Source organism: Alexandromys fortis, unplaced genomic scaffold, assembly GCF_014885135.2.
Source record: "Alexandromys fortis isolate MF-2015 unplaced genomic scaffold, M_Fortis_MF-2015_v1.1 scaffold_85, whole genome shotgun sequence".
NCBI classification, from domain to species: domain Eukaryota; kingdom Metazoa; phylum Chordata; class Mammalia; order Rodentia; family Cricetidae; genus Alexandromys; species Alexandromys fortis.
This window is the reverse complement of record NW_026067975.1, coordinates 4,052,642-4,075,100: the sequence shown is the minus strand read 5'-3', so window position 1 is coordinate 4,075,100 and position 22,459 is coordinate 4,052,642. Positions and strand designations below refer to the sequence as shown.

Here is a 22,459-nt window from a genome sequence, read left to right as displayed (position 1 = left end):
TTTTTTATTCAAGAAACACTTGAATATTTGAAGACAGAGTCTGCAAAATATGGTTCTTAAAGTATTCTTTATTAAGATCATTAAAAGTTGCAGAGACAACTTTATATTTTTATAAAGGCACAGGGAGACAGTTCTGATAAAATATTCAAATTAAACAGTAACGTACAGTACAAAAGACAATTTAAATGCACATACAAACCCCAAATGTTTGATTCAAAAATATTTTACCGCGTCTATTAATGGGCAATGATTAAAAATATAAATTGCTGCTGTATAATAAATATCTGAATGTGAACATCTTGATAGCAAAGAGAACAAAATATTTATTGCTTTTCACATACTTATTTTTTCCCTGTAATTTAAAATTCCTAATTCTTTTACTATCTTCTCAGTCTTCTCCAAAGATAAAAGAAATTCCACATACTCTCTAATGGTGGTTATACCTGAAGTAGCCATCACTCCCAGAAGCGCTTCTTCACTTCCTGCTCTGTCATCACAACCACAATCACTCACCAAACATAGGAAGATGTGTGTGGAACCACAGTGAGCTCCAGCCTCCATGTTATGAATATGTAGAAAATATAATGGTGTTCTGTTTTGAGATTGTATATTTTAGTGTAGCTCTAAGGAAGAAACAAAGGAGTCTTGTGAGACCATTTCTCCTATTCCCCTCAAAAAGGTTTCCAAGCTGTAAAAAGTTAGCTTAGCAAAAATCTTCAGTGTTTCATTGAGAGCTATGCAATCTACTGACGCATAAGAAGGAACACAACGCAATGCTTTGAAATGGAGCTCTCTTACCCTTTGCCTTCCCATTTTTAACTGTGGATTAGCTCTATTGCTGTCTTCATCCACTCTGGGTTAAGGAACTAATTTAGGATGGTGCAAAGAGACTTTCCATCACAACAATAATAACATGGACGTGTCACCCCAAATGATGAGTCAGCTTAAGTACTTTTGCTAGTACATTTGATGAGTCACTCGCCCATATCACGTTTAGATGATATATAGCAGCTACGAGCGCACCTAGCACAGGATGGATGATCAATAAATAGTTGCTGAATGAAGGAAAAGGACAAGCTTGGCTTTGGTTGTGCATGTTTTAATCACTTTCTGTTTTCAGCAAGTCAGTCAGAACCCACTACTGCACACTATCCCAAACTTTACTGCAAACAAAAGCAACAATTTCAAACGGAAAACTACTGCCTGTGCTATTTAAAGTCAACTTTTACACAGAACAGTTTTTAAATACACAAAAATTTTACACATTATTTTGTTAATCTTTCTACTCGTGTATTTAAATTTGATGTTCTGATATTTAGCAACTGGGTAAAGATCACGGTGGGCAGACAAGCTTTATAAAAAAATATTAGTATATCAATAAGTAAAAGGTTCTGATACCTAATTAAATTCTAACAATGATTACCGTGTTCATTTTGAAAAGCCTACCAAGAATACAATGGTAGAAGATCTTTAAGTTATACATTTTATTTTTAAGCAGTAGCTCAACTGTCAACATTAAAGAACAGGCAGATTTTAATTTAATAGTGACAGCTAAAATACTGAGGAGGGCTAAGAATTGATCAATTCTCAGTTCTAAACATGGAATGTGTCTAATAATTCTTTGGCATATGCATTACTATCTTGGACTAGTTAGCATTTAAAAACATTGAGTTTTATTGTTTCTTCAATCAAAGTTATCGAAGTGTAGACAGCTAGTGTATTCTTCTTAAAGCCTTTTAGCAAAGGATGCGGTGACATTTTGTAGCATATGCTGAACGGCGTGTTCAGTGTATACTTAGAATTACTGGCATTGAGGGATTTAACTCTTAAATAACCTGAAATGATCTCATGCAATGATGACGTACAGAAGGTTGAGGGGAGGCAAATTATTTACATAATGAAATACTAAGATCTCTGTAAAAACAGTAAACCTGGGAGCCCTGCTCTAACAGTTAAGTATGTACCGCATAGCACTGAATGAAAACTACTTATATTAAAATTTAAGTGAACACCTATAGTAACCTGGGTGTGTAAAACTTTTTAAAAATGGAAAATAATTTTACACATCAGAAGGGAAAGGTGGCCTATAAAACAGGCCGATCTAACTTGACATTCAAAGTAAATGCAAGAGATTCACAAAATCATGAGAGCACGCAAACTAAGTACCAAGTACCCTTTGATACACAAGCCATGTAACTATCAGACTCCTTTCCAATAGCTTAACAATGTCATTAATCCACTCAGGTACGGGACGGGGAAAGCAGTCGATGGTTCTCACGTCTCCAAAGTGAAGAACGGAGTCGCAGAAGCATCACGTGAACTTGGATGTAGAGCAATGTCTTATTTTGATGGATGCTAATGTAAGATCTATCAGAACAAGTTTCTCATCCTCTGGTATAATACTTCCACACTGTGTTTTTTCTAGGCAGTCTTTTGGTGGTTAAGTTTGCCAGTGCTATTTCAGCAAAGAAAATCACCAACTACTACCTCACGTTGTGACTTAATTGTGCTAGATATCCACGCAGCTCTTTCGCAGCCTGGAATCGGCCATAGCGCTTCTTGGGGTTGGCACACTCATCCAGCAAGGCCTCCAGTCGGCCATCTTTGGCAATTTCACTTGGTGGATCATGAAGGAGTCCTCCAGAAGTGCCGCGCCAGGTGGCATGTCTAGATAGGAGGTTTTGACAAACAGCATAGTAATTGTGGTCCACAGTAACGCGAGCACAAAGAATTTCTTTTGAAAATGACAAGCAAGCCTCCTTGTCACAGTCATCGAACTTGCTTTCATACCATACGTCCCAATTCTCAGGCTTATCTGTGAAGGAGAAATCAGAAAATTTATCTGAAAACCAACTTATTATTGTTCTCTAAATAGAACATCCCATTAACACATATGTGTTCTACACTTTTATACATAAAACATTTGAGAGTTAATCAATATAGTAACTCAAAAAATTCATTAGTTAATATATTAATTCATAAAAACATCGTTTATTGGGATATCATGTAGAAGGATCAAACAAGGCCCTGACCATTTTTCATGTTCATCTAGGATTTTCTCTAACCTTAAAAGGATCACAAAGCATCACCTAAAGCTACAAGACTGGAGAGATCTAGATTTCTGCCTGGAGTACCGGAAGGCGGCATAAGAACACCTGTTTTCGATCCGAAAAGGTAGCAGTCAAGAGATGAGAGAAAACAGCTTTGAGCTCAGAGTACAGGATCTGCAAAGGGATGAGCACAGGGACACTGGTCCACCTGGCTGAGGAAACAGCACTGCAGCTGGTATGCGAGACAAGTACCAGGAAACAGATACAAGTGAGGGGAGAAGACAAGCTGTAACCTGCACGATCATTTGCTGCTCAGAAAGGTAACTTTCCCAAGACAGGAGGGACTGGGCTGATCACAGCAGGCCTGTGAGATGGGTAAGCCTGATGACCCACATGAAGGAAGGAGACGACAGAGTCTCACAAGCTGTCCTGTCTCCACACAGGCATCATGGCATGCCCACACTCACATACAGACACCCACAAACACACCAATAAATGTAACTTTAAAAAAAAAGTTACCAAAACAACTAAGGAAGGTCCAGAAAGGAAAGCCAAACCAAAGAAACATTTAAGACAAAAAGTAAGACTAAGCAAGCAAAGTTTAAGGTTCTAACTGGATGGCAGGATAGGTAATAATATGTGACTAGAACTAGACTTGAACTCCTGGATTTAAATTCAGAAGACTAACACCGTATGACAACACAAAAGCAAGCATGTTGTTAGTGAAGTCAAGGCTTAAAGAGCAAGTAGCTGGCCTGTACAAAACAGCATTGAGCTCCCTTATGCAGAGAAAATGCACTCAGCCCAAAAACAAAAGGTTCATCCAGGGAAACAAAAGTCCATTATTCCTGAGAGTAATGGACAGATACAGACAATAAAGCAGACAGAGTAGGACCAAATCACATAGCCTGTGCCCTCTAAGAAAGCTGGATTCTACCAGAACAGTAAGAGGCCATCAGTCCCACTAAAGCAACAGGAAGCTGTTGGCATTAGCTAGGAGAAAACAGGTTATTTATTTATTTTGGCTTTTCAAGACAGGGTTTCTCCAAGTAGCCCTACCTGTCTCAGAACTCCCTCTGTAGAGCAGGCTGGTCTTGAACTCAGAGATCTGCCTCTGCTCCCTGAGTACAGGGGTTAAAGAAAGCCATGTGCCACCACTGCCCGGCAGGCCCGGCAGGCACACCTTTTTAAAAAGGAAAGCATGACAGTCACAAATGTATGAAAAGGAAGAGGGAGCAGGACCGCAGTTAGGGCATCACTCCCTGAGGAAGGAGTCATAATGAGTCAAGGAAAAAAAAAGCCCCAAGCAGGGCTGTAAGGACCACGGAAAACTCAGTGACTACACAGCAGCAGCTTAGCCATGCTGGCCAGGAGCCACAGCCTGACAACTCTGACGGTGACCTAGAGCTGCTCAGGCGCTGAGGTAAGCTAAGAAAGTTAAGATTCTCAAACAGCTCTTGGATTTGGTTGAGAAAAGATCTCACTGTAGCCCAGGATGGCCATTAACTCAGCAAGTACCCTACCCTAAGCTGGCCTCAAACTTGGGGTACTCCTACTTTAAGAATACAGACTTTATTTATCTTTGACACTTTGAAATTCCTATGATACCCGAATTTCAAAACATGTCCTATGCTTTACCTAGCAATCACACAGAGAGCTCACAAACAAACGGACAGCAAGGTCTAGACCGAGATGAAATAATCATAATGTTAGATTGAGGTCAGATCTACAGTGCTAGACATCATCCAAGTTAAAATAAGACAAAACTATCACTCTGGGGACCCCAGAGAAGGAAAAAACAAACAAACAAACAAACAAAAAAAAACAGAACATTCCTGTGAGACCCTACAGAGAAATGAAGTCTACTAAAGTTGACACTCGGATGAGCTGTAACAGCATAAACTTCCTTTTGCATTAAACAAGGGCTTTGCAACTTCTTCCATACACAACCTCCTGTTGCTCAAGAAATGTCTATACAACTCTGAATGTATAGGAATATAAACCAAACATTTACTGAAAAGAAACCATAAAAGATTATTCTAAAACAATTATTTGACATATAGCTGTACCATTTATTAAAAAAGGAAAATTTCACATTAATGAAATGAATGTGTGTTTATTTTTATGTAAGAATTAGCTCTCAGTTGAGCATCTAATATTGCAGGACACAGCATCTCAACATTTTTCAGAGCTGATATTTTGAATTTGTAATAATAGTCAATGCTGGGAGTGCCACTGTGTATAAATACATATAAGAAAATAGCAGAACTATGTTTTGAGCCATTTCAGAAACTGCTATCAATTTTGTCTCAATCCCACACCAAAACAGATTTTTCAAATGAAAACTTAAACCAGCAAATCAAACAGTAATTTTTAATATCAAATATTCTAACATAATACAATCTAAAACTATACTAATTTGATATTTATATGCCAAGGTATGACTATAGGGAAATATTAAGCTTTCTGTGGTCCAACATTTCTATAGTTTATAGGAACTGTTTGCAATTCATAAGACACAGTAGTCTCCAGTCTGTATCAAGGCACTGCAGGTAGCAATGACTGGAGCTGTACGGGCTGATAGTGTGCCCTGCACTTTACACAGCATATACAGTGTTCAAGGCTGTAGTGAAATTACATGATACAACACAATCACTGGTAGAATTACCTCAGATTCATTATGTACTTGATTTTTGAATTAATTTTTGCTTCTTTCACAACTTAGGATCATTTGACTATTGCTGTATATGTTTCCACAACCAACACTTTTGGTTTGCAACCCCTGAGGTCATAGTCCAGTTTAAGAAGTTGTGTCCTAAACCACAGAGCAGAGTATGCAAAAGATGTGCACACATTTACACATACTTCCACAGACTCTACAAGGGGTGGGGAGAGAATCTGCATTCATTAAAACACGGGCATTTTACTAAATATAGAGAAATTCTAATTAGAAGAAAGACAAATATTTGTTATCCTGATTATACAAAAAATTTTTAAAAAGACACAAGGTTGTTATCTCAAGAAGAAACTTAAGTTTTTATTATAAATATAACATTTAAACACTTTATCTCAAGAAGAAACTTAAGTTTTTATTATAAATATAACATTTAAACACAGAAAATGTACAAAAGATAAATCTGAAAATTAAATACTTACTTTGTCTAATTAATCTTTTGTCAGCAACTAAAACATTTTCAGCATCCACAATGATTACCTTCCCATCTCGAGGACCAACCGCAAAATTGTCAAAGCTGACATCCAGGAGGTAGAGTGCAAATTCAAAGTCATTGTTTGTAAGCTGTTCTGCTATTTCCATTAGCTGCCAAGCAAGGTCAACTCTTTTCTCCCACGGCGCATTAAAGTAACTCCACAGCTCTTCTCCAACATAATTCACGGCCACCATTCTTCCACAAGCTCCAAGATACTTTGCAAATGGCCAACCTTCATCAGATGGAAAGCTCTACAAAAGAATTATCTTAACATTATAAGGCAGTCTGATGAAGTTACCTCAGTGTCTCTCAGATGCCCTCAGGAGAGTCTTACTAGATACAGTCCATCAATATAAACCCCATTTTCCCTCCTAACTCAGAGCATTACTATGGACCTAAGAAAAGTGTGAGAAACTTTGTTATTTGCAATCTGTCAAGTATTACTTTTCAATGTAATGCTGTCTTATTACCAATTCTAAAAAGACTTACACTTCTTTCAATTCTACAGATGCAAGCAGTCAATGGTTTCTTTTGAATGGACAGTTCTGAATACACACGAACCAGTAATTATTTAGCTGATTTGGGACTGTGCTAAGTGGGCAATAAGGGTGAACTATCGAGGTTCTGTTTAGCCACAGGCTTTTATTTTAGAAGACCAGACACTGAACAAACCGTTCCGTGTTAGTTACTACAGTTTGTACAGTCCTAGAGGCTTAAGCAATTCAGAAGCAGGCAAGAGAATGCTGGGAAGAAGTCTTGAACTTTTAACAATATCCAAGATGGGGGAGAATAACTGATCTTGGTTAACACAATCTCCATCCTGAGCATCTATGGTCTTGGATTAGTCTTATTTCCCTTTCCCACTTGCCCCAGCTACAAAATTACTTTTTCACATTAGTGAGGTTTTCAAACAGGCTCTTTAATTACTGGAAAGATTCTAGTTCTAAATCAAAAGTAATGCTTTTATAAACATAAATAGGTCATTTTCAACTTAATTTTCAACTAGATCTGCCCATAATCCCATGCTGGGTGAGACTCAAACTCAAGGTCCTGTGCATGCCAAGCAAACACTCTACCTCTGAAGATACTTTTTACTGCTAAAATGTGTCTCTAAGAAATGAATACTGGAGGAAAAAAGCATGCTAAGAGTTATACGTTTCATATGTAGGATTACCAGGTCAGAGGCTGGTGTCACTCTTGTACTTCTTAGCTGGAGGAAAAAAACAAAAGGAGCTCCAGGGGAGTGAAGGTGAGCCAGAAGACAGTAAGTACAACTAACCTCATAGCACCCCAGAGAAACAACTAAACCCACTTCTACTACTACCGGAACCTGAAAATCTATGTACCTTTAAAAGAGTCAGAGATGTGGTCCTCCTAGGAAGGAGGGAGGGAGGGAGGGAGGGAGGGAGGGAGGGAGGGAGGGAGGGAGGGAGGGAAGAAATGCTAATTTTGTCTAGATCTTTAACTGTCCAAGCAGATTATCTTTACTTTAAAATTCCTATGCTAGAACAGAAACATCTTTAGAACTAAACCTCACCTGTAACCCCTAGTTCTCACGTATGCTCCTTTATAAGCAGACAGCACTCATACTTTGCATATACAACGTTTACTTTCAAATCGAAGTGTATTATGACAAAATATTAATTACATTGAAAAATACCATGGATCTTAAATATAGTAAATTAATGGATTCACTCTGGGGGGCAGAGTCAATGGCTACTTAGAAATTAGAGATAAACGATGTTTTCAATCCTTAACCATATTTTTATTTCTTTTGGGCACTAAGAGAAGTGACAGATCACTCATGTGGAACGTACAGTGCAAAAGACTATTCACAAACCACACACCGTTTCAGCTTCCCTCTCAATTTAAAATGTCTCATGACCTTGACATTTGCTAGACGAATGGCTACAACAGATCTAGCTATTTCTTAGACGTGTGAATGTATCAAGATCCTGATATGACAAAAATGGAGCACTAAAAATTTACTAAGAATGTGGAATTACATTATTTTGTCATGTAGAAAGTAAAACAAAACCACCTCCATACACTGTTATTCACGCGCCATATTGTAGAACAGACACAAGCATATCTTTGTGAAAATAAAATGGTCTTTGACAGCAAGGGAAAAGGGATCCCTGCCAGCATCTGCACATGTACAAATGCCTCCTTGTTTCTGGAGCCTTTCCAACTGGCAAACAACAGTCAAATGTACACTTCATTTCCCGTGCCCCTCATACAGGAGGGTAAAATAGATGAACAAATGCCACACGGAATGACTTTTGTATTAGCATGGTGATTTTTGACGATTTTTTACCTGAAATCTTATGCCTTGTTTTAAGAAGAGCACCACAATTCTTTCATGTACTTTGCTTGCTATCTAATCTTTTGGAAGAACTTTAATCAGTGAAGTCACTCCATTTGTTCATAAGACAGTATTTGTTCACTATATAATCAAAATACTCTTCCTTAATGAAAAGTAATTTTTATTAAACACACTGTAGTACAAAAAAAAAAAAGGCTCAGGGTTGGAAGCCAAGATACTTCTGTAATTGCATTTAAAACAATTCTGGCATAAAGCAAAATACCACAATCAAGCAGAGCGACATTTTTAATTTATTAGAGCTTGGATTTGGTAAATATGAAGCAATATTAAAAACGAGTTGTTGTTTCTTTCGGATTAGCAAACTCCTATGGGTGTCCAGCACAGCAACTTAGATTAACAAGTTTACTATGGAGGCCTATATTTCCTTACTTAAAAACAAAAATCTGAAAACCAGATATTCAAATTGTCTAGAACTAGAGTGCTTTACTTAATATGAAATTATATTATTGAATTATTTACAACTGAAAAATGTGCAAAAGCTTCTCAAGCGAAGGAGAGAATCTTCACTTAGAACAGTACCAACTGCAGCTCTAGAAGGGGCTCTAAACTGTTTGTAAATGTTGTCAAGATATTAATGCGTGTATAAAACATAAAGCATCAATGTTATAAAAATAAAGACCGCACAAAGGTGCAACAGTTGTAAATCTACATGTTTGCTTTTCCATTAGTGTACTTTAAACATTAAATTAGTGACAGCACAAAGACATCTATATAATATTAATGTCAACATAGAAATTATTTTTATGTAGCATGTATTGCAGTAATAGAACATGTGTGTGTACATTATGTGTGGCCCTGGAAAAGGCTGAGATTCACAGAGACAAACAGAACTTATTAAAATAACTAATATAAGCATAGTTAATGGGTCTGATCTAAATATTTAAATGCCTTCAACATTAACTTGAAAAATAAAATGTTTTGATCATGAAATGTAATACAAATTATCACATCTAGGTATTTTGTTTATTCTTAAACAATAAAACCACAATCTATTGGAATATCATACAATTTAAGTGATGTCAAAAACAGCAATGGACACACTGACAATGTTGAAAAGACAGAAGTTTACTAAGGTCATCTTCCACTATACAAAAAAGCCCCCCCCCAAAAAAAAAACCAGGGAGCTCGTATACCATTTACACATCAAGATTATGGGAAAAGACAGGAAAATTTCTATTCCATACAGTCTTCAACACAATTTCTACACTAAGACAAAAATACTGCACAGCAAATAGGAATAATGGGTTTGAAATGATAAGGCTAGACTCAACTGTCCACCTCAACCACTACCTCTCGCTAACTGAACATAATCCTTCTTCCCCCACTCCAGACTCCAAAGTCAAGCCACTTCCCTTAATCATTTGCTACAGCTTCATGGCATTTCTTTCCACTAAGAATATATTTCAAATGTTAACAGAAGCCTGGGATGTACTTACTGCATCTACAGTCGGTCTAATAACACAGGCCTAAATAGAGATCATGTAGCGGAAATGGTCTTAAGTTATTTTGTATCATAATAATTGCTTGTGGAATGCCGTTAGCAGCATATGAAATTACCTTTATAAAATCTGAGAAAATTCTTAAAAGTAGAATACTGGATTAAAAACAGGTAGTAATCTGCCTTGAATCTATCTTGATTATTGCAAAAAGAACGACAGCTGGCTGTTTGCTTTTTTTTTTAAATTTTTTATTACCCTTTTACTTTAGGTCAATTAATACTGTACTAATAAGAATGAATTCATTTATAATTCACATAACCAACTCAATATATTTGAATCTCACTTTATTTCTATTGAGCACTAAAACACAATGTTTTGTACTTTGATAGTAACAGGTTAATTAAGCATTTGGAATTTGTTTGTACATGATGCCAATTTTTAAAGTCTTGTATTACTGGTACTTAAGGATGCAGTATACATTTTCCTAACATCATATTTTTTAGAAAACTTGCTAACAAACTTGTATAGTAAAAGCTCCTAGAGGAAAGTGAATAGATTGAATGGTCCTTGGTCATCTTTGGAACATGTTATTCTTAGATGTCTTATAACATGTCTCAGCACACTTCTTGATGAATATGTGGATTTGGAGAAGCAGTTCTTTAGAAAGTTGGTTAAACTCACAAAGCACATAGCCCTTTTCTTTTGGTTCTTTGATTACCTGACTGAAGACAATAGTACAAATATCATTCCGGTTTTACAGAGGAAGAAAACAGAGCTCTCAAATGATTTACTATTTTGCTACATGACATGAAACTGACAGATCAAAATGAGGTCAGCTTATAAAGATTTGTGTTCTACTGTCTTTTTCTCCTATGTAACCAAAATTAGCTTTATATCCTAAATTTCAAATACCCAAATTCTAGTCACAGAAGAATTTGTATAATCATTCAGAAGCTCACCGCATTCTACTGAAGATACATAACTGCAGGTCACAAGAACTATCAAATAAACATGAGAAATGATGTAAAGCGGGAATTCCTAATATGATCTAACCTCAAAAAGCCTACCAATCATCAAAATATACAATCAGTTTTTGTATAACAAGCATTTCTGCACAAAAAATTCAAACTTAAGAACATTTTAAGAAAGCAAGTATTATAAATAGCACAGAAATGTGTAAAGGTTTAATTTCAATCTTACAATTATTTTAAAAACCCAATCTGAACGAAATCCCAGTGTGGCAATACATGTTGTAACAGCTGTTCATACAGATTAGTCAACTGTGCTGTGCTGGTGACAGACTAATGTGTTCACAGTTTTCTGAACTGTCTGGAGGGGAATATAGTAAAGTTACTGGGATGATTTAATAGCTACTTAATTTTTGCTAGAATTTCTCTAAGATCTTAGCTTTTTAATTTATACTGGGAAAGAGTGGCCAAAAGTATATCAAACTGCAGCAGACACCTAATGAACTAAAGATATTTGGAGTCTCAAGATAAGCCTCATTTCTCATGAAATCAATTTTTGAATGCCATGTTCCAACCACCTCAAATTCCAACATTAACCAATGCTTTGAAAATAGCAAGGTCACCGGTGTCATTCACTGAACAGCAATGTCAAATGGCTGTATGCAAAATTGGAAACTAATGCCAAATACATTAACAAAATAAAACTTAAATAGAAATAAGTCATCTTGTAGAACAGTTTTTTAAACTCACTTGGCAAAGCTTTCTGCAACTAACGTCAACAGATCCTGCCTTACCTGCTGCACAAAGAGCAACTGTCACCCACATTTCTAACTTGAATGTGTAAGTCAAATGCTACATGAAAACATTTGCTCCCAATTAAAAAACCAATAAAAGAAAAAGAACAACAAGCTTCCTTAGCACCCGAGAACCTAAGAATGTGATCTTACTTTAATCAACACAGTACTGACTGCCCTGGTTCCAAAGCACAACCTTTCTTTAGGACAAGAAAACATCTGCTTACAGCATTGTCTCCCACCATTAAAAAAACATCGGGGGCTGGTTTACGAAGATTAGGATCCTGGTTGTCTTGAATTTAAGATGAAACAAACTTCCCCCACTCATTTCTTCTCCGTGCATTCTTACAAAGGAATCTAATAGTAGATGCTAAGACAACTCACTTCCCTTCCCATCTTAACTTAAAAGCATGTCTTAAAAGTTACTTTCCTCTCTTCTTCCTTAAACGCATTCTCTAAAACTACTTCAAATTCTCTACTGCTTTGAAGCTCACCCTGCATGGGTACCTTATACTAAACTACCCTTCTCTATTCTGGTGGAAGATCCCACTTGAGGCCCTGATTTCTTATCACCAGAGATCTTCCTGTCCTCCTCGCCCTCTTCATATGTAAAAATCAAACTTATCTTGTTCTTGTGTACTACCCAAATTTAATGATCCGGAAAGCAGAAGCTGTGCAAATAGCATCCTGATCTGTCTTCTCTGCTGTGAGCCAAGAACAGTTGCTGGCAGTATTCAGCAATGCCATAGGAACTCAGAGGTAACTTCCCTATTTTATATCATTCATCAATGTCAGTGAAGTGAATAAAATTATAACCAATGATTTACCAACAAAAATAAATGATTTATTTTGTATTTATGATACTTATTCTACTCCACTTACCTCATATGAAACAAATGTCTAACGTCCCCCATTTTAAATGACTGTTCACAGTAAACTAGAACCTGAAGCAGTAGCTATGTAGATATGTACAAAGTGTGTGTATGTGCATCACATACACACACATACATATGGGAGGTGGTACATGAATATCTGCCAAGCTAAAAACTGTATTCTGACTCATATAACAGCAAAATATACTAAAGGTATTTTTTAATTACTATAGCTGTCTGAAAACTAAAAAAAAAAAACTAGCAAATAATATGCTGTAAAGACTTACATTAATAAATTAAAGTTATTTTACATTTATTGCTTGAACAGTTCAATCTCCTTTCATCTTTAAAACAATCTTGTTTGATAAGTACTAATTACATCTTCATTTTATTAATTTAACTTCAGGGTCTGAAGCATTTGAGTGACTTGCCCATGTCATCAAATAACTTTATGATATTACAGAATATAGGTGGGTACGATTTCAGTGCAGACCCCACCTTTCTACCACCTACTATCTACCTCTGTACTGGAAAAAATCCCACACCCTTCAGTATTCAACCCCTGCTCCTCTGAAGGAAAGGAATATAGTACTTTTATGATGGACCCAGGCACTCCACCCTAAATGAGACATCTGATGTGTATAGCCCTTCACTTCTGGGCTTATATATAATGACTGCAACTGGTAAGTGTCCATGTGAGTGTGTGTGTGTGTGTGTGTCCCCTATACACTAAGCTAGCTACTTGTGGCCCAGGGCAGTCTCTCTAACTTTTTAATGCCTTACAAGACAATTTGCCAAATGAAGAAGCAAAATTCAATTATTTTTGTCTGCAATTCTAATAAGCTCTGTAATATCTCACAGATAACTCCTCTTTGCAACCTATAAATTGGATAAAGGATTTCAGTATATAACTTCTAAAACTATCTAAAGGCCAAGCTTGGTGACTCATGCCTGTAATCTCAGGACTTGGGAGGTAGGACAGGAAGATCAAGAGTTCATGACCAAAAATAAAACTTTGCATGGTTTATAACTAGGATGGATAACTATCCTTCCTACCTTAGACTCATCATTTTCAATCTTTAAGATATTTCACAACCATTTAAAATTTACTATATGTGTAAGAAATGCAAGAACCTTATTAATTTACTATACAGATGATGAGTGAAAGGTACAGGAATAAGTTGGCATTCTGTGAAAACTTAGAAGCAATCAATAACAGTAACATAGGCCAGAGCAGTTACAAGGTAGAGAAGTTGAACAAAAACCAGCTTGACCATCCCCTGAAAAACTAACTGGCCACTCAAGACCAGAAAATCCAACCAACAGTAAGCAGAGCAAGCAGTAACAAAGATAAAAAGATCTCTATTCCCAGGGACAAGTGTAAGGAACGGAGACTAATCCCATGCATAGAAATAGGAAACGATGCTTCTTTAAAACTGTCTGTTCCACTGGCTTTCCTAACTTAAATATGTAAATAAATAAATTCTATGCTCATTTTCAGACTTGAAGTGTACCAAATTGTTTTTGCTATTTTTATTTGTAGTTTCCTGAAGTTCAGTCAAGTGTCAAACATGTTGATGAAGCCTCAGATTCAAAAAGCTTAGGAACTCTGATAAAAAGTGCTCCCTCTGACCTGTAGGGTAAGTCTAGCACCCAGGGCTGAAGCAAGAAGACTGAGCTGAGCATCAGAAGAAAACAAAGTATCAACCTCTCAAGTGTTTTGAAGCCTAAATGCAGGAATCCAATTATTAAAATCAGCTGCCAGAAGGAGCTCCACAGACTACAGCCTGAAATCTCCAAAGTAGAAAACGCCCATTCTAGAAACTCCCGCTAAACAACACGCTTGGCTCCATGTTTTTCTGCTCCTTAAACGGATTCTTGCTTTTGTTTTGAAGTCTGAAAGTTTGAAGTGTGTAAAATTTAGAGAAGGGAAGAAAAGCTTCAAAGGTTATTCACTCTGGCCTCAAGCTCGCACTCTGGCAGAGATCTAGTACCCTAGTTGTCCACCAATCCTCTTTAGAAGAGAGTAATTAAATCCATTAGTTAAAGGTAAACTTAGAATACAAACAACAGCAACAAAGAAAAACAAATTTCTCAAGAATTTGTGAGTTCCCCAGCACAGTCTTACCAAAGAACCTAACAGACTCTTTTAAGAGAAAAGAAAGTTACTCATGTAAAATAACAAGACACCAACAACAAAAAACAATGCTTGTCAACTTAGCCTCACTTTTATCTAAATTATCATAACCCTCTTTGTCTACTTATTGTCACAAAGCACTTGCGTCCTCCTGAACACAGCTTGCTGCTGAGGCTAAAGCACAATCGAATGCGTTCTACCAAATTCCCAGGGCTCTGTCACGTGGAAGAGCTCGGTAGAGCTGAGGTCCAGTTCACAGTCTGTCAGCATCCACACTTACACCGTGCTTCCGGCAGCTGACCTGCACTAGGTGATTCCAGTCACCCTCAGTCCTTACGCTAGCATTTATTACTGTTTGCCATGCATCAAGCCTACACAAATGCTCTGTATATATATTCTGCCTTTTACTTACAAAAGCAAAGCTTAAAAGTCACAGCTTGAACAATGATAATTGCATGCTATAAAAATTAAGTCCTATTAAAACCATGATTCAGAAAATTTAAGGCATATAAAGTTCTACCAATATAATATAATTAAACAAATTCCTGGCTCTTCCCCCTAAAACAACCAAGGGCTTTCTTCCCTTGCCAGCACTCCCAGGTCAGTCACAGACAGTGGCTCCAGATACTTCCCACCCTGACCTCCCCGTTTAAGAACAGTCAGTACAAACACCAATAGAAAAGTTACCAATGGAACCTTCCAAAGTTCTACTTCTATTTTCAATGATCCAAGATTGTTATTACATATACAAACAACAACAACAAAAGGGCCTCCCAGTACTTCTCCGCTCCCACTATCGGGTGAGGGCCTGCTAGGCAGGAGACTAAACCTCTTCATGGCTGAAAATATAAAGGGAACAGTTTCTGAGATGACTGAGGTCCTGGGGACTGTCCTGTCTATTGCAGAACAGCTTTCCTAGAAGCTAGACTAACCGGTGAGACCAGTAAGAACAAAAAGACTGTGCTTGGGCAGCACAGTCTACAGTTAACAGAGAGAGAGAGTGTGTGTGTGTGTGTGTGTGTGTGTCCTACAGACAACACTTTTCAATTCATTTTTCACTGTTTCTTAAAATCTGGAAAGCTAATGAGGTAAAATAATCTGTATTTTCATTTCTTTCACCAGTGGAAATTCACCAAAGGAAATGTCAAGTGACTAACTCATAAGCATTATGATTATGTTACTTCTGTAAAGAACAGTTTGATGACACAAGCTCAAAGGGTTTTTTTCCCTAAAATTTTAGACAATAGAAATAATTGGACAATAAGAAAAATCTAGTTTGTCATCAAGCATCCAAAAATTCGTTAAGTGGCTCCCTCTCCTGGAAAAAACTGAAAGGTGAGTTCGTCTTTAAGTTGTGGAGCACTAGCTCCTTAAAGACCCTTTTTAAAACTGTAAAGAAGCAACTGTGACCTTCCTATCAGCACCAAAGTCTTAACAGGATCAAGACAGCGGGCTTCATAGAACCTGTATGCACTAAGTGTACAGAATGCACCATTAACAAGGAACGCACATCATGATCTCATTTACCAGATAAAAGCAGCTTTCTGGCCTACCAATGAGGATCTACTTCCTAACTTAATGATTGATGCCATCGACAATTCCCAGTCACACTTTCAAGCTCTTTCAAAGATCAGGCATTTCTGTAAGGTAAGCAGCTACTCCAGGATCTCAGGTCAAACTTCATCCACTCAGGGAGAAGAAAAAAAGAAAGAGAAGCCACACTAGTAAAAACTCCAAATGTATCTTTTCCAAGTATGTAACATAATGAAGTATTAGCACTATCCCTGGGAGCTGGGTTGTCTAAAGATGCAATTTAGGAAGGCCAGGATCTAGTATAGCTTTCTCCCATGCCTTTATCCTGCAATCTAGGTAACCTGTTCAGCCACTGAGCCACCGAGCCATCAGCTTTCAGATCAAGTGAGAAAATGTCAACTTTTTGCCACATCATCACCTGAGCTGTAAATAAGCAGTGTGGGGGAAGTCAGTCAGGAAACAAGCCACAAGCTCACTCGACTATCTCAACTGCAAACCAAGAGGAAATGCCAAAAGTGCAAGGCACAAAAGCACTCTGGGAGAGAGCTCTGCTGTGCGAAAATTGCATGGCAAAGTTTCTCAAGTTCAGACGCCTATGTTTATAAAGAGGCAAACACAACTTTTCTGAGAGACTAATCTTAATATTAGTTGTTCCTAATACATTTCCAGTCAGATTCAACCTGATAAAAATTGTTCAATAAGCACTTAGTATTTAAATGCTGGAACTGTAAATACATTAAGTTCAAGTGCTAAATTTTGGGACCCCAAAGGATTTGACTATTGTCATCAGTCAGGACACTGCTAAAGCTTTGTCCAGGGACTAATCTTGCTGATACAAATGTAGCTGGGGGGGGGGGGGGCAAGGCAATCATATTTAGGGACCCAACCTTTAGAGTCTGAAAATTGATGAATAAAACATTTCTCCAAGGTAAGCTTAACTGATTTTACACACTGTTCACTATCAGTCAGAGACAAAACAGTATTTATTAAAAACTGACCAATCAAAACAGTTTGAGAGCTGGCTCAGTGGCATGGAACGCTGCCTACGGAGGCCGAGGTCGCTGGTTCGAGTCCCAGTATCGAGTAACTGAGTGTGTGTGTGTCCCAGGTGAGAGAGAGAGAAAGAGAGTGTGTCACAGGTATGTGCGTGTGCGTGCAAAAAAGAAAAAACAAAAAAACAAAAACTGACCAATCACACATATCCTATCGGCACCTTAAAATTTTACTGAGACTCATATTAGGACTTCACCTGACCAAATATTCGTGCTAAGATTACGTGGCTGAACTAATCAAAGCTGATTTCTCTCGACGAAGACGGAGGAAGAAAACTTAAAAAACAAACAAAAACGTAAATACAGTACAGTCCTATTCGCAGTTTAATCAACAAAAGGAGGTCCAAAGCCCCTAGCCATAAGTGACATTCTTAGCAGAGAAAGGGTGTGAACTACACAATCAATTACTTGTGGTTAATTTAAAATCACTTTCCCTGGCATTTGACTTACAGAACTAGAAAGTTTTCCTGCAGTCAAGAGGGATCACGCCCCTACTCTGCAGTCACTGCCCAAGGGCACAGCACTTTAGCCGGCGGGGGCGGGGTGTGTAGAAACACAAACTACTCCAAAGATAAACGGGATTTTTCTCTTATCTTTTTTCTTCTGGCTGCCACCAGTAAAAAGAATCTATTCTATCTTCAAAGTCAGAAGAGAACAAATAAATCAGCTGGGCTGGAGGCCAGAACCTCCTCCCCCCCCTCCCTCCTAGCTTTGACCTAAACACTTTAATTCTTTCCTTAACCGGATTACCGTCTGACTAGGGCAGATCACCGGATCGGGCAGCAAACGTCCCTCCTGGCCTTTAGCCTTCCCAGTCCAAATCCAACACTAACTTTCCGCCCCCCATTTCCCAGCTTCTGATTCCACGCAAAGCCACGAGTCACGGATTAGCCCCCTTCACTTACCACCACCCCACTCTGTGATCTCATCGTCCCCACCTGGTACCAAAACTAGCTGAGTGACTATCAGAGAGAGGAGCTAAGAAATCAAACAAAGACTGACCCAGGGAAGTTAGGCTCGTCAGGAGGGTCAGCACGGGAAGGGTGACCTTGGTGCCCTAGCACTCAGAAAGGGCTGCGAGGGGCACAAGGGCTCGCCAAGGCACAAGAACTGGCGTCCAGACCGGGATCAGAAGGAGGGGGGAAGAAAACTCGTGGAGAGGCATTTCGGGAGAGTTGGGGACGCACTCCCTCTGGCGTTGGCGAGCCCCGCGCCCAGGTAGCGGTGACGGCCCCCAGCCCGCGCCTACCTGTAGCACCAGCGGCTCGGGGTTGAAGGCCAGGGTGAGCAGCAGCTGCATGCGCTCCGAGTCCTTGAGGTTGCGCAGCAGAAAGCTGCCCGAGTCCTTGGTCTCGGCGTAGCGGCGCACCAGGCGATCCAGCAGGCGCTGCGAGGGACAGTGCACCAGGTCCGACCAGCCCTCCACCGCCTCCGGCGTGAGCAGCCGCACGTCGCCGTTGAGACGCGCGAACTCGGTGCGGGGCATGGCCTGGAGCAGGTCGCAGCGCGGCCGGCCGGTGGCCCGCTTGCAGATGCTCTGGTCGAGCTGCGCCAGCTCCCGCTGCGATCCCAGGCGCTTGAGCACCACGCGCCGGCGGCCGCCCTCGCGGGGCTCGCCGTACTGCGCGAAGTACACGTTCTTCACGTTGAGGAAGTCCAGCAGGCGCAGGCGGCCCCACGCCTCGAAGCCCACCTGGCCGTTGAGGAAGCGGCGACACCAGCTCGTGCCGAAGCACGCCGGGCACTTATTGAGCTGCAGGAAGCGCCGATCGGCGAGCTCGTTGCGCTGCCAGGAGGCGAGCAGCGACGGCGAGTGCAGCAGCATCAGCACCAACAGGCTGCCGAGAGCCGCCAGCTTCAGTGCACGGGACAGGCGGCCCAGCTTCAGGGGCACCAGGCGCCACATCCCGCCCGCGCGCGGCAACGGCCGGGGCCGGGGCGGCGGGCGAGCGCACCCCGAGCCGCCCCACGGCGCCGAGGCCCGCGGCGCAGACGGAGGGCGGCAGCGAGGGAGCCCGCGAGCGGGCTGCGCCGGCCGAGCGCGGCGACTTCCCCGGTCGACAGTCTCCACAACTCCCGGCGCCCTCCTCCGAGCTCCCCGCCCTCCGACTCCACGGGCGCCGCCTCCTTGCCCGCCAAGTTATAGAGGCGCGGAGAGGGGCGGGGGAGGAAGAGCGGGACCGGCGGCCGCGCGCACGCGCACTCCCGCCCGGGACGCTAGTGCTGCGCCTGCCGGTCCCGGGCGAGCAGCGCGCGCGCGGACGGGGGAGTCAGGAGCCCGGACGCTTTACACTCGGGCAGCCGTGGGGGGAGGAGGACGGGGGAGGTTGCGGCGGGCCCCACGCGCGGGCACGCCCGAGAGCTAGGGGCGGAGCCGGGGGGGGGACGGGCCGATCGCGCCGCCGGGAAGCGTCGGCGCGAGCTCGCGGGGAGGGAGGGGATGGTGAGGGGGTGGGTGGAGGGCGCGCCCGGGAGGGCGGAGCTCGGCGGCTCCGCAGCCGGAGACCGTCAGTAACGGTTACTCTGCTGTGACCGTCGGCTCGGACGGGCGCGGCGGGAGGCCTTTATGGGAAGGGTCTCCGCGGGGAGAGGGCGGAGAGAAGTGCGCCGCGGAGCCCGGCGGCTCCAGCCCGGAGTGGGCGGGGCGGCACCCAAGCCTGGAGGCGGGACTGGAGTGGGGGCGTGGCTAGAGCTCGGGGGCGGGGCCGGACCGCCCGCTCCGGGCCTTATATGGAGTGGCGCGCGCGTGGGCAGGGGCGGGGTTCTGTGACTGGCGGGAGCCTGGGGTCGCGCGCCGCCGACCGCGGTAAGGCCTGGGAGCAGGCGGTGCGGAAAGCTGCAGCGGTTGGTTCCGGGCCGGGTGGCCGCTGCGGGGCTGGCGCTGTGTCTGCGGAGGCGGTTACAGTTTCGCTGAGTGAGCACTGGCAGCTTGAGGTCCTGGCGTCTGGAAGCCGTCCTCACCGGCGCCGCCAGGCGGGTCCCTGAGGAGCCCGGTTCCCCACGCTGAGCCCAGGCCTGTCTAGCTACTAGGACGCGTTGCTAAGGCGATGGCCTTGGGGACCCTGGCAGCGAGCTGCGGCACCTGTGCTGGCTCCCGATCTCAAACTAACACCAGACTACGGAAATAACGTGGCCTAAAGTGCGTTAAGTTTTAGAAGGTCTGGGCTCTTGAGCAGTAACTTCAAAATAGGTTCTATTAGGACACTTTAACTTGTAGCCTTACTGCGGTCTGATGGTAGCGAGCTCCTGGGACACCGTCACAGACACTTTTACTGCGTTAGCTTTCTAGAGGTCAAACAGGAAAATCACGGTAAAGATAAACTGTCCTGAGACAATGAGCGTTATCTAACACTAAATTACAAATCCCTTCCCTGAATTTTCTCAGTCTGACGGTAGCACGTAACTCGCTCCAAAAGAGTATTGGTGGGGTTAATGTTTTGTGCTTTCTTATCTAGGAGTTGAAACTTGGGAAGAAATCTTAGAGTATGTTCAACATGGTAATAATTTTTACATGCTGTTACAGAAAACACATTTTAAGATGTTAAAAACTTTGCAAAGGGACTGAGAAAAGTGGCTGGCACAGAGGAGCATCCCATGCCTCCGTTGGCAGGATTTTGATTTAGCTTGCCCATCAAGCATCCCACAAGGCCATAGGATAGCTTCTGTAGGCAAAAACTCAAATGAGGTTTCCTCTGAGGGGACTGGACACTTACTTGAGCTACAGGATTCATTCGTGATGCTTTGGCAGTTGTAAACGAAGCGAATAATTACTAACCTGTGTATTGTCCTCAAGCCCCTTCGACGTGCTTCAGAGATCGGTTTTAATACTAGACAGTGGGGGATTGCTTTAAAACAAACAAAACCAAAATCTTCTATTGGCATTATTTTATTGGTGTAAACAAGCAAGGTTATTACTCTATACAAGATGCTTGGAGGTTCATTGCATAAAATAACTTTATATCTGTTTAACAGTTCTGAATTTAGGGAGCGAGTTTGGTATTGGTGACCTTTCTGCCTTAGTCTGCTCAGAGTGAGTGAGCATTTAGGGACATGACACACCACATTCGGCTGTCTGAAGTTCTTTGTGATAGTCTTCAAGAATTTAATAACTTTTGCAAGAGAAAAGTTTTTTTTAGAGACCATGAGATAAAGTCAGAAATTGGAAAAGATCAGTAAGTATTAATGCACTCTTCTCCCCCTTTCCAGTAAACTACGGGATGCTTTTAGCTAATGGATCATAAGCTGCAAGCCAAAGTTCTTGATCATTATTTTAAATAATGGCAATGGAATTTTCAGTGTGGCTGCCATTGTTACAAATGTGTTTGGTACAATTAAAGACCGCAGTGGTTTAAATCACTTTTTTTCATTTATTTATCTGCACGCGCACACATACAGGGGTGTCACTGGGGTTGGGGTGGAGGTCAGGGGACAACTTGTAGAAATCAGCTTTTTCCCTCTCCCTTGTGAGTTCACGCTGATTAGGAATTCAGATAGCCAGACTTGGCTGCAAACACAGCTACTTGCTGAGTCATCTCACCAGCCCAAGATCACAGTGCTTTGATACCAGTCATCTAATTTTAAAAACATTTAATGTTATGTATGTGTGCACACCTGTGCATGTGTGTATGGGCGTGTGTGAACACGCATTTGCATGCTCACGTGCCTGAGTGGATGTGTGTGAACTGCATTCATGCAGGAACCCTGGAAGATCAGAGGAGACATCAGGTTTCCATGGAGCTTAGAATCAAACAAACCCTGGTCCTCTGCTAGAGCAGTAAGTGCTCTCCTGAGCCATCTCTCCAGCTCCCTAGTCATCTGCGTTTGTGGTCAGTGTTTTCAGTTGCCTTATCTGGAGACATTTTTGTTTTTCAAATGAGGAAGGGAATGCCATTGGTTTCTAGAAGGATGTTGTGTTGTACAAAACACTCCAACAGGGAATTCACCCACCCCAAATGTTAATGAGCAGTTAAAAACTGTCCTCAAAATTCTCTTATGTCATGAAAGCTTGTTACTTATAAT

General features: G+C 41.3%; 1 protein-coding gene across 1 annotated transcript; it reads right to left on the bottom strand.

Annotated features, from left to right (window-relative positions):
* Positions 1–48: 48 nt before the first annotated feature.
* On the bottom strand, positions 49–19,491 carry Dipk2a (divergent protein kinase domain 2A). Its single transcript, XM_050157285.1, has 3 exons — positions 18,690–19,491; positions 6,207–6,510; positions 49–2,815 (listed from the first exon to the last, which is right to left on the bottom strand). Exons 1-3 carry the CDS (start codon positions 19,344–19,346, stop codon positions 2,484–2,486), a joined length of 1,293 nt encoding a protein of 430 aa, XP_050013242.1. The 5' UTR covers positions 19,347–19,491; the 3' UTR covers positions 49–2,483.
* Positions 19,492–22,459: the final 2,968 nt, after the last annotated feature.